At 40.4% G+C, this 11,946-nt stretch overlaps 1 protein-coding gene across 1 annotated transcript in view; it reads right to left on the bottom strand.

Annotated features, from left to right (window-relative positions):
- Positions 1-11,946, bottom strand: part of RABL3 (RAB, member of RAS oncogene family-like 3) — a 48,959-nt gene extending 37,013 nt beyond the window's left edge. Inside the window, exons 1-2 of the mRNA XM_006884249.1 lie at positions 11,901-11,946; positions 8,143-8,234 (exon numbers count right to left, since the gene is read on the bottom strand). Of these exons, the coding sequence (XP_006884311.1) occupies positions 8,143-8,234; positions 11,901-11,946 (138 nt within the window). The remainder of the gene's footprint in view (positions 1-8,142; positions 8,235-11,900) is intronic.

Raw genomic sequence — 11,946 nt, 5'->3', positions numbered from 1 at the left:
AAAAAAAAACACAACCCACCTTGAGAATAAAAAAGTTCAAAGTTTTAACAAAGTATGAGATTCAAGAATGTTTGAAATTTTTATACTATATCAATTGTAGATTTATTAAGATGGGAAAAAGACTGAATTCACATGCAAAATGTTACGTGGCTGATATGCTGACCTTTTCCAGACACCAGCCTAAAACTGCAGCCAAAATTTTTAACTAACCTTCCAGTTAAAAATAATCTTCTGAAACCTGAAACTAAAACACCACCTTCCTTTTCTAACCCTAATCCACAGGTAAAACATCATCTCTCCTTTTTCTGACCCCACTCAGTAAATAATCCCAGCTAGCCTCTCTTACCCTCCAGACTAAACATCACAGATAAAGGGATCAAACTGCTATGATCTCCCTCTCTCCTTCCAACCCGCTCCCTACCCCATTCAAGCACATTACCCTCTATCGAAACTCAGTCCACCAATTCCTATAAAATATAAATCCTATCCAACAATGTCCTTCTTTCTCTTTCTTTTACTAAACAGGTTTAAGAATTTTATTTCCTTTTCCTTAGTGCATTTTCTACCCACTTTAAATTTTTCAGAGAGTTCAGAACTAAAGATATTTTCAAACATCTCTTCCTTTTAAAGACTAATATAGTATTAGCTTAAAGCTCATACATTCTGTCTATTTTTAAATTATCAATTAAAAAATGTTTAAGCACATTTCCCAAAAACCCGACAACCTATATATCAACGGGTTTAGGTACCTAACCCAGACCTACGATCTCACCTGGCATGACATTTTTACTGTACTGTCCTCTACTCTGATGTCAGATGGAAAAGTGCATGCTCTCACTGCTACTCAGCAGCACACAGACCAAGTATATTTAATGGATGGCTCCATGCCAGTTGGTCCCCAAGCCGTCCCCCAGCAAGAGCCAAATTGGACATACCAAATTAATACAGCAGCAGGAAGAGATGGTTGAGCCTGGCGTAACTGTATGATTCAGTGTCTGTTAGCCAGCCTACATGCCATCTCCCATGAAGCAGTTAATTTTGATAAGCTCAGAGAGATTACCCCAAGCTAAAGATGAGAACCCAGCTGTTTTCCTTAACTGTCTCGCTGAAGCCCTGACTCAGTATACCGGCTTAGACCTACCTCCCTGGGAGGGGCCACCATTCTAGCTACTCATTTTATCACTCAATCAGCCCCTAATATAGAAAAGACATTCAAAAGGCTGAGGATGGCCCCCAAACACCCATTTGAGACCTGGTAAATATAGTCTTTAAAGTTTTTTATGCCTGGGAGGAACAGGCAGAGGCTGATAAGGAGACTCATGTCCTTCAGAAAGCAAATCTGCAGACTCAAGCCCTGGTAGCTGCCTTGTAGGCAATGGCAGTGGTGAGTGGTCAGAAAACACCTACTTGAGCGGGTTACCTCCTGGTGCATGCTTCAAGTGTGGCAAAAAAATGTCACTGGGCTAACCGCTGTCCTAACCCTCACCCTCCAACACAGGCTCGCCCTACCTGTGGGACACTGGGACACTGGAAGGTCAACTGCCCTTCCATGCTTAGTTGCGGGAGGGCAGCCCCTCCACCAAACCTAGTCCCCATCCCGGCCAACCTCTTAAGCCTGACTGCTAAAGACTGAAGTTGGCCTGGTTTGATGAGCCCTATCACCATTGCAGAGGCCAGGGTAACCCTTCAAGTAGCAGGTAAGCCAGTTTCCTTTCTAGTTGACATGGGGGCTACCTTTTCAGTACTCCCTTCCTTCTCAAGTCCTGTTTTCCCTTCCTAGGTCTCAGTAATGGGGATTGATGGTCTCCCTTTTAAGCCTTTTACCACTCAACCCCTCCTCATTACCTTCAACAAACAAGTACTCACCCATTCCTTTCTAAGTATTCCTACATGTCCAACTCTGTTGCTAGGTAGAGATCTCTTGTCTAAACTTGGAGTCGTGTTTCACTGGGAGCCAAGCGAATCTAGTTCACATGGCCAGCATTTAGTTCTACTCCCCTTAGTGCTCTTTCCTTCTGAAGACCTTTCTATACTACCCCTAATACTACACATTGTCAACCCCATTGTATGGGTTCTTTCCACTCCATCTGTAGCCTATCACCATCAACCTGTACTTGTTACCCCTCCTCTTTTCCTGTTAGACTCCACTTCCATATCTCCATAATACTGCAGAGGTTTAAAAACCATTATTACTCACCTACTTTCTAAGCTTCTTATCCTCTAGTGTTCCTTGCAATATGTTGATGTTCTTTTATTGTGTAACCTCTCATATCAATGATGACAAACTCACACTGCTCAACTTAACTTCCTGTCTTCCAAGGGATACAGGTATCACCCTCCAAGGCCCTAACTGTCTCTCCTCACAGTCATGTTTTTCTAGGTTTTCAAATTACTCCCTCACTACTCTTTGCCTCACTCAGATCCCAAGTGCTAAGTATCTCTTCATATTGTTATTAATCACTCTCCCCACTATACTTTGCCTCTCTCAGATCCCAAGCCCTAAGTATCTCTTCATATTGTTACTAATTGCTCCCCCCACTACTCTTAGCCTCACTTGGATCCCAAGCCCTAAGTAGCTCTTCATATTGCCATTAATCGCTCCCTGCCTTCTTAAATTCTTCACAGGATAAAAGAATTGACCAATCTGAACTACCTGCTGTGACATCCATATTCTTCCTTGGCTACTGGTCCTCGCCATCCCAATCCAGCCTCTGAGCCCCAGATCTTCACCGCTCTTCAGCAGGAAGTACCCAGAAAGAAAATGTGGCCCTTTTTCTCACTGAAGAGGCTGGGATGTCAGGGGACCAAGGTCAAATGAAGAACAAAGGATTCAAGAAATATCAACGGGTCAACAAAGGGAGAGAACAGTCTCAACTACCATGGAGTGTCCCTCTCTTCCCTCTCTAGAAGACCACCCACCTGGCTAAACCACAATGGAGTGTCCCTCCATAAAGACCTATAAAACCAGCCCTAATCCACTTTATGGTGTGGTATTTCCCTGGTATAGAGTCAGGATTGGCAGAAGATCTATCAACAATCTGCTTTATGCAGATGACACAACCCTGCTTGCTGAAACTGAAGACCTGAAGCACCTGCTGCAGAGGGTCAAGGACTGCAGCCTTCAGTATGGATTGAGGATCAATGTCAAGAAGACAAAGATTCTCACCACTGGACAAATTGGCAGCATCAGGATGGATGGTGAAGAGACTGAGATTGTTCACATCTTTCGTTTGCTTGGCTCCACAGTCAACACTCTTGGCAACAGCAGCCAGGAAATTAAAAGGCGTATTGCAATGGGAAAGTCTGCTGTTAGGGACCTCTCCAAAGTACTTAAGAGCAATGGTGTCACTCTGGAGACTAAGGTGAGTCTAATATAGGCCATGTCTTTACAATCACTTGTTATGCATCAGAGAGTTGGACAATGACTAGGGAGGATAGAAGGAGAACTGATGCCTTTAAGCTGTGGTGCTGGAGAAGAGTATTGAATGTACTACTAACGGACTACTAAGAAAACAAACAGGTTCATCTTGGGGAGGGTTAAACCAGGTGGCTCCTTGGAGGCAAGGATTTTGAGGCTTCGTCTGACATACTTTCGACATGTTGTAAGGAGGGATAGGTCCTTGGAGAGGAATATCTTGCATGGGAGGGTGGAGGGACAGCGCAGGAGAGGAAGACCCTCTATGAGGTGGACTGACAGCAACTAGGGTTATTGGGATGGGTGTATTGGAGACAGTGTGTTTGGCACAGGACAGAGCAGAGTTTAGGGCTGTTGTACATAGGGTTGCTATGAGTCACAAGCAACTCAATGGCACATAACAACAACAACAACAATCCCTCTGCCTGTTTCTCTGTCTGCAGAACAAGGAATCCCGCCTGAGAGACCCCTTAATAAAACTTCTTTAGGTTCCTTTCAAACAAACAAACAAACAAACAAACAAACACAAAACTTCCCACTAAGAAAAGCTTAGACCCAAAAGATTTAATCTGTGAATCATTTCAGATATCTAAGGAAAGTCTGCTGTCAGGGACCTCTCCAGAGTGCTGAAGTCCAAAGATGTCAGTCTGGAGACTAAGGTGTCCCTGGTCTAGGCCATGGTCTCCAGGAAAAACAGATGTCTCTCTCTCCTCATTTAAGGGACAGGTGTAGATGAATGAGTGATAAAGAAATGAAATTGTAGTTTCCTTCAAGAAATCTGGATTCTTGATGTAGTGCCCAGTTAGGTGATGAGACAGTTAAGCAGTAAAAACTTGTGTTCTGTCAAGAACCTTGGGTAGTGGGTAGTAGCAAGTGAATGAAAGATTTACAAGAAGACTTGGTACCTTTAAGGCCTGTGCCAAACTCAGATGCTAGGAGAATTTAAGACCAAGTTATACCTGATTCAAATTAGGGTCTTTCCATTTGCTTCCAATACATCTAAAGTTGTATAATGAATAAGGATTACCGAGAAATAATCGTCTTTTGAGTTGTGACACTGGAGAAAAATACTGACTATCCCATGGACTGCCAAAAGAATAAACAAACATATCTTGGAGAAAAATGCAACCAAGGTACTTCTTAGAGGCAAGGATGGTAAAACATTGTCTCGGTTATTTTGTACATTTTGTTAGAAGGGGCCAGTTCTTGGAAAATGACATTATACTTGGAAAGGTGGAGGGTTAGAGAAAGAGAAGAAAACCCATAGGGAGGTGGATTGATAAGCTGACTGTAACAGTGGGCTTGAGTATATCAGAGACGGTGAGGATGGCACAGGATAGAGCAAGATTCCCGTCTTTTGTTCACAGGGTCACTATGAATGCAGTCCACTCAATGGCACCTAACAACAATATGGTACGGGAACTCTGGCATTATAATCTGTAGGGAGGTGCTCTGCTAACTCAAAGGGTGGTGCCTGCCTCTGTGGCAGTTCGAATCCACCAGTGGTTACTGGGATAAAGATGAGCAATCTCCTTATGAGGTTTGAGGTAGTTATGACTTGATTGCAGGGAGATTTTTTCAGCAAAATTATGGATACTTTTTAGGTTGAGCAATTAACCTAAAAACACATAATTGACCATTAATAATATCCTTAGGACTGTGGCAGCAACAGAAATGAAAATACAGTGTTGAACATGTGATCATCTACAAAGTACTATAAAGTATAAAGGAGATAAATTTCAATTCAAGAAGTCAGGAAAGATAGCAAGAAAGTTAACTTACCTCCAGAAATAATAGAATAACCCAAAAGAAATCATAAAGTAAGTATTTTGAAAGTGATTCAGATTAAAAATAGAATTCCTATTGAAACAGGAGAACATGGAAAATTTTTTCTATGTTTTAAAAAATGGAAAAGATATCTACATATTAAATGAAAAAAACCCCAAAATGAAGCAGCTATATTAAGAAACAGATTAACCTATACGAAAATATTTTTAGTTAGCTGTTGTCATCTTTAGATGTCATAAAGGTGTAATTTTGGTGGCTCAGAGGTAAGGAGTTAATACTGCTAATCCAAAGACAGGCAGTTTGAATCCACCAGGTGCTCTGTGGGAGAAGGATAGGCAATCTTCTCCCAAGGGATTTACTATCCCTGAAAACCTGCTGGAAGGTCAGCTATGAGTCAGTTCTGACTTGATGGCGGTACATAACCAGAGCTGACTATAAGTCATTGCAACTTTACTGACAACAAATGGAAACCTTGTCCTCTCGTGCACTACTATTTACAGCCTCATGTCTATTGTTGCAGTCACCTCCTCAATTTATCTCATTGAAGGACTTTCTCTCTTTTGGTGACACTTGACTTTTCCCAATCTAATGTCTTTTTTTCCAAGGACAGATGCTTTCTGACAACATGCCCAAAGTATGGGAGATGAAGTTTCGCCATCTTTGCCTCAAAGAAGTAGCCTGGTTGCACTTCCTCCGAAATTGATTTGTTTGTTCTACTGGTAGTCCATGGATTCAGGAATGCAAACAGAATGCAAAGTCATCGATTCCTCTTCAGCCTTCCCTACTCACTGTTTGACATGCAAGTACCCTGAGTATACCTGAGACATACTTTAGCTTTAAACTCACATTTTCATTAGCTAGAAGACAGAAAGCAGGAGTGGCATCCACTTCCGTAAACAGCTTGCCTCTGGAAACCCTATGAAAGTCACACACGCAAGTGTCAAGGACTTTCGTTCATAAGGTTGCTATGAGTCGCCTACGACTCAATGGCACTTAACAACACAGAGAGTGACTAGTTGATATAGGTTAGCAAAACTGCAGAACATCAAAATAAGTCTTTAAAACAGAAGAAATTACTCTAAAAGGAATAATTGGGCTGAGACAATTTGATAATTAGCAGCAGAGCCCCGTCAGAATATGGAACAAAACCAGACCAAACCCTGGGTCATCGATTAAGCCTGACTCTGACTCCATTAGGTTTCTAAAGCTGTACTTCTTTATGGAAGAAAACTGCTTATCTTTTTCTCATTGACTGACTGCTGGATTTAAACTGCCGACCTTTTGGCTAGCAGCCTGGCACCTTAGGCACCAGGCTATCAGGGCTCCTTTATGGAACAACAGTTATGATGAAGTGAATTCCTTTATGTGGCTTTATGTCTTGTTTCTTTACATTTCCTGGGTAAACGATAAACAACTTGTAGTTTGATACAGTTTGTCCCTCATGGGCTGCGGATTGTCATAACCAGCAGGCACTTTTCAGGGACTGGCTATCTCTGTTGCTGAAGTCTGTAGCAAGCTGTGATGCTAACTAAGGCTGTGCATAGCAGGTGATTCAAACCCACCAGTCACTCTAAGACAGAATATGAGAAGATGCCTTCCATTCTAGTTTTCTATCTCAGGAAGGAGCCCCCAACCCCCAAGTTTTGTAAGAACTGGTCAATGGACTATCTAAATACACTATCAAGCAAATGAAACATCTATGGGTTACTTAGAGGGGACATTTTGTGTCCCCCTAGCTGAGAGAGAGGGAGGCCATGCTATAGGATCAAAAGCATTTGTGTACATATGCACTAAATTCCACAGAAGTTTTTCAGACACAAAGAAGCAAGACACAGAAAAAAGAAAGAGGCCAAAAAATCTCCTAAAAGAGCTGTAACACTGAAGGCAATGACAGACTACAAGGGACCCAGTGACAGTAAGTGGTGACAGGCCCAGAAGGAACCCTGTGGCAGTCTGTGGAGACAGACAGCAAGGCTAAGGGAAGTCTATCACAAGGGGACCAAAAAGAGCTGGAAATTAATTGCCCTGCATGGAAGATGACTTTGTCTATATGCCTTCCAATCTGGATCCCCCGCTTAATTGTTGTTTCCTTGATAAACCACTAAACTGTGAGCATGGTCAGTGAATTCTCTGTAGCCACTGCAGAAGAATACCAAATCCAAAAGAGAAGTAGAATGCTCTGGGAAAGTTAGATCCTGTTGATGTTACTACTGTCACGATTAACACCATTTTATAAACAGCTTCAAGGAAGTGAAAAGAAGTAACTGTCAAAGTAGTTAACTACAACTCCTTTCTCTTTATTTTTCAACTGAGAGGTGAGTAAACAGAAGACTTGCCCAGGACTACTTAGGATCAATAAAGACAAACAACATCTGGGAAGATATATTTAATGTACTAGAGATATTTAATGTACTGAGATTGTTTCTTAATTGTGAAGCAGAACAGCTAACCCAGACATAAGGCTCTAAAAACACATTCTTCGACACTGTAATTTCTACACATAGCTTATGATAACTTGAAAACCATAACAATTAGAACAGAAATCTCTGGAACAGACTCAGTTAAAATTTTGGCTCTGTTTCTTATGATATTAGTGAATTTGGTCAAATTTCTTTACTTCTCTATGCCTTAATTTTTGCACTATATCTCCAGTTGTTTGTTTGATGATTTGGTTGTTTTGGGTTTGTTTTTTTTTTTTTAATTTTAAAGAACAAACAAACATGATGTAAATGATTTAAAATAGCGGTACAGAGTCAAAAAATAAGTTTTTTTTTTTAAAAAAGAGCTTTGATAGCCAGAGCTCACAATGGCACAAAGTAATGTTATCTAATATTATTACCCAATATGATTATTTGTATACAATTATTCAATCATATATTAGGTGCTAAAACTGCCATTCAATAAAACCAGTGAAAAACAAAGTGATAAGAGGTACATACTCTGACATCCACTGAGCAGCCCACAGTCCAGGATGGATTTCCCAGCACTTGATTTTGGCATAAGAGATGAACTAGAGAAGATTTACCCACACCTGTAAGACAAACAAAAATGCTAGTCATGTAAGCCTAAGAGATAGGCTTGAAATCTATATGAATAAGATGAAAAATATGCAGTAAGAAGGATATGCAAATATGGTTGTTTAAAAACCACCAATGACACAATAAGCCTTTCTTAAGGTGCAAAACATGGCTGAGGAGGTCAACGGTTCTCAAATTCTGTGTGCATCAGAATCGCCTGGAGGGCTTGTTAAACATGGATTGCTGGCTCCTAAGCCCAGTTTCTGATTCAGCAAGTCTGTGATAGGGACCAGGATTTTCAATTTCTAACAAGTCCCCAAGTGATGCTGATACCACTGGTCTCTCATTTTGATGGAAATTTTATGCAAATTAAATCCTTTCCTGTTGAATAATTTCATCTGTTTAACCTGTTTTAGAATTGTAACATCTTAAGGGACTTGAGAGGTAATGTCCTCCATCCTGAATAATATCAGCCAATGATAATATGAGCCAAGCAATGTTGTCCATATGTCTCTTTGGAGGAAGAGAGCAATTCTAGTTCAGCTCTTACATTCTGGTTCTTTACTGTTAGGTGCCATCCAACTGGTTCCTACTTATAGGGACCTTACATACAAGAAAAAAGACATCATGCTGGGGAAGGTTGAGGGCCAGTGAAAGTGAGAAAGACCTTCAACAAGATGGATGGGCAAAGAGCCTAAAACCACGGACTTGAGCATTAAGGATTATTATGAGGATGCTGCAGGAGAGGACAAGGTCTGTTGTTCAAGGAGTCTACAACCAACTGTCGTAGCCAACTCAAGCATAACAATTCCTGGCAGTGTAGGCTTTAAGTAGTTGCAGTGCTAGCCCAAAGGCAAAGCCTCTCTGGCAGTTGAGAATCCACTAGAAGCTTTGAAGGAGAAAGAAGGGCAATCTTCTCCTGTAGGAGTTATATATAGTCTTAGAAACCCAATGGTGGGTGAGTCAGCTATTAGTTGATTTTAGCTCTGAGGCAATGAATTGAGTTTGCTGATACACCAGAGAATGAAACACAACTCTCTGTTCTTGAGAAATCATCACTTTTGATATTGTGCTTGAGTCCAATGCTGCTTGCTACTGTATCAATACCTTATTATGGGTCATTCTTTTTTTCACTGACAGTGAGTGACCAGTGATGTCTTTCTCCATGGACGAACGCCTCCTGATAATAAGTATGATGTCTTTTTCTGCAGGAAATTAAAATACTTAAATCCTTCCTCCAAATGTTGCTGTTGCTGTTCTGTGCCACTGAGCCGGAAGCAACTCAAGGTTACCCACCAGCAGGCTATACCTCACATGGGAGAAGACTATCCCTCTTTATCTGTGGAGCTGCTGTTGGATTGGAACTGTGTCTTTGGGTTAGCACTGCAATTCTTTACCACTAGGTAATCAGAGTTCCCCTAATGTATCTATAGGTACTATATTAAAATCACCCCGAATCGCCGAAAGAACAAAGATAAAAGAGTATATATGAGTTAGTAAAAATTCAAAACCTGTTAGTAGATTATCACATCTCTCTGTAGAGTACAAAGCAAATCTTTAAATCCCAAGTAATTTCTTTATAGTCTTGTGAAAGCCTCAAAATTCCTTGAGCGGAAATAAGCCTTTATTTAAAAAAAATAGACTCTGAACTTTGAGTTCAAAGGTAGATAAAATATAAAAAGGTATGTTCTGTTAAAAACTGCTGTTAAAAGGAAGCTGAAAAAAGCAAAAACAGATTTTTATAAGTGTTGTTATTGTTGTATACCATAGATGACCTTTTTTTAAAAATTAATTTTAACTAATTTAAATTAATTAATTTTTAAAAATTAATTTTAATGAAAGTTTACAGACTCAGGGTTTCTAGTAATTCATTGCTGCACTTTTCTCCCTACCCACCCCCCACCTCCCCAATTCACTCTTCTTGAAAAGAAAAAACTCTTTCATTGACCTTCTTTCTGGTGAGTTTTCAGAGGCACTTAATTGCATGGGAGGAGACTGCCCATCCTCCTCCCAGCTGGTGGCCTCAAATGTGACTTTGGGATTGCAGTGCAGCTTCCCGCCACTAGGAGCTCAGAGCTCTTTTGTACATGTAGTTTAACATAAATGAATGTGTGACAAGCTCAATTTCCTGATGGACTAGTCAAAGTCTTATTTTTTAGCTTAATAGGGAAAGCATATCAATTGCCCGATTACTTATCCACATTTTATACAGCATATGTTTGCCCATTTGCAATTCATTGATTCCGAGGTTAAAACCATAACACCTAATACCTAGCACCTAATAAGCAGCTGACACTTTAATATTAAAAACCAATGAATCTATCCGTTTCAATACAAATTAATAGGAAACCTTTGTTAGATGTATATTTTCCAATAGCTATTTGTCAATAGCCCTGGATTTCAGTCCTAAATTCTATTTGGTAATGCACTTGCCAAATCTTTTCAAGTCATTACTTTATTCATCTGTAAAAACAAAGCCATTCTATTAAATTAACTTCAGTATTACTTCAAAATATGTGAAAAACTGAAGTTGACATAAATTTGATTATTCTCACACAACTTCATAATGCAGCTTTCTAATGCAAACAATCTTCAGACAATGTGAAAACTGTCCCCAAACCCAGCCAATTTTGGGAACTCTGGTGGCTCAGGGCTAAGGAGTTGTGCTACCAACCTAAATGCATGTAGATCAAATTCACTAGATACTCCTCAAGAAAAAAGATGGACAATCTCTGCCCTTGAGATTTAGAGCCTCTGGAAAACAGCTGGAGGATCAACAGTGAGCTGATTCCAATTTGATGGCACATAACATTACCGCCAATTTTATATAGTTTCTGTAAGGCTAGTTTTTAAGCGCTTTGAGGTATGCATGCCATCTCCACTTCCAACTATTTCGTAGAGTATTTGCTCACTGTGCGCACACAGAAGTTCAACTCGAGAAAAGCGCATCTAGGAAACAGAAGGCTAGCTGGGTGGTTGTTTTTTGGGGGGTTTTTTTTGGTTCTTTTTATGGGTTGTTTTTTGCAGTTCTTGAAGGAGTAAGGGGCAAGGAGTCATAGAAGAGCTAATTCTAGTTCCTCAATAGTTTTAAAATCTAGGATTATAAAGGGCTCACAACTATGTTATAGCCTCTTCAGAAAGGTTTTTAAATATTAATTTTTCTATCATTCACAACTTAATACACAGCAGGTTTTAAAAAGGAAAAAGTAAGGCTAAGGAATCAAAGAGAAAAACTACCCGAAATTTCACTTCAAAATACAGCTTGCTAAGAAAATGTACTCTGGGGTTCAAAACAGTTCTGCCATTAATATGGTTCTGCCTTACTTTTCTTGTCTTTAATAGGAATGCTTTCAGGAGTACAAGAGTCAATACTGTATATGCAAAGCAGAACATTTAAGAGTCTGGATATTTTTTAAAATAAAATTTGAAAATACTCTACTGGCGAGGGTAACCAGGGCGACAGCCTGAGAAGGTCCAGGACTCTGAGCCTCCTCCTGGGAGAGACCTCCAACTAAGGCACAGGAGCAAGGTCTACTGGGAAATGTAGTCTTTGACTTTTGAGAACAACTTCATCCATAAGCTGAAAGATGGAGGAAGCTGGGAAATAACTAGTGAAGAGGAGGAGTTAACAGGCAACTCAAAGGTGTCAGAAGTCCCAGAGGTGGATCCGAGCCACTCACCTGAGTCCCCCAACACCAGCACCTTCACCCGATCCAAGGAAACCAT

This window comes from Elephantulus edwardii, unplaced genomic scaffold (assembly GCF_000299155.1).
Source record: "Elephantulus edwardii isolate Elephantulus edwardi_28Jun2011 unplaced genomic scaffold, EleEdw1.0 scaffold00032, whole genome shotgun sequence".
NCBI classification, from domain to species: domain Eukaryota; kingdom Metazoa; phylum Chordata; class Mammalia; order Macroscelidea; family Macroscelididae; genus Elephantulus; species Elephantulus edwardii.
This window is presented reverse-complemented; position numbering and strand designations above follow the sequence as displayed.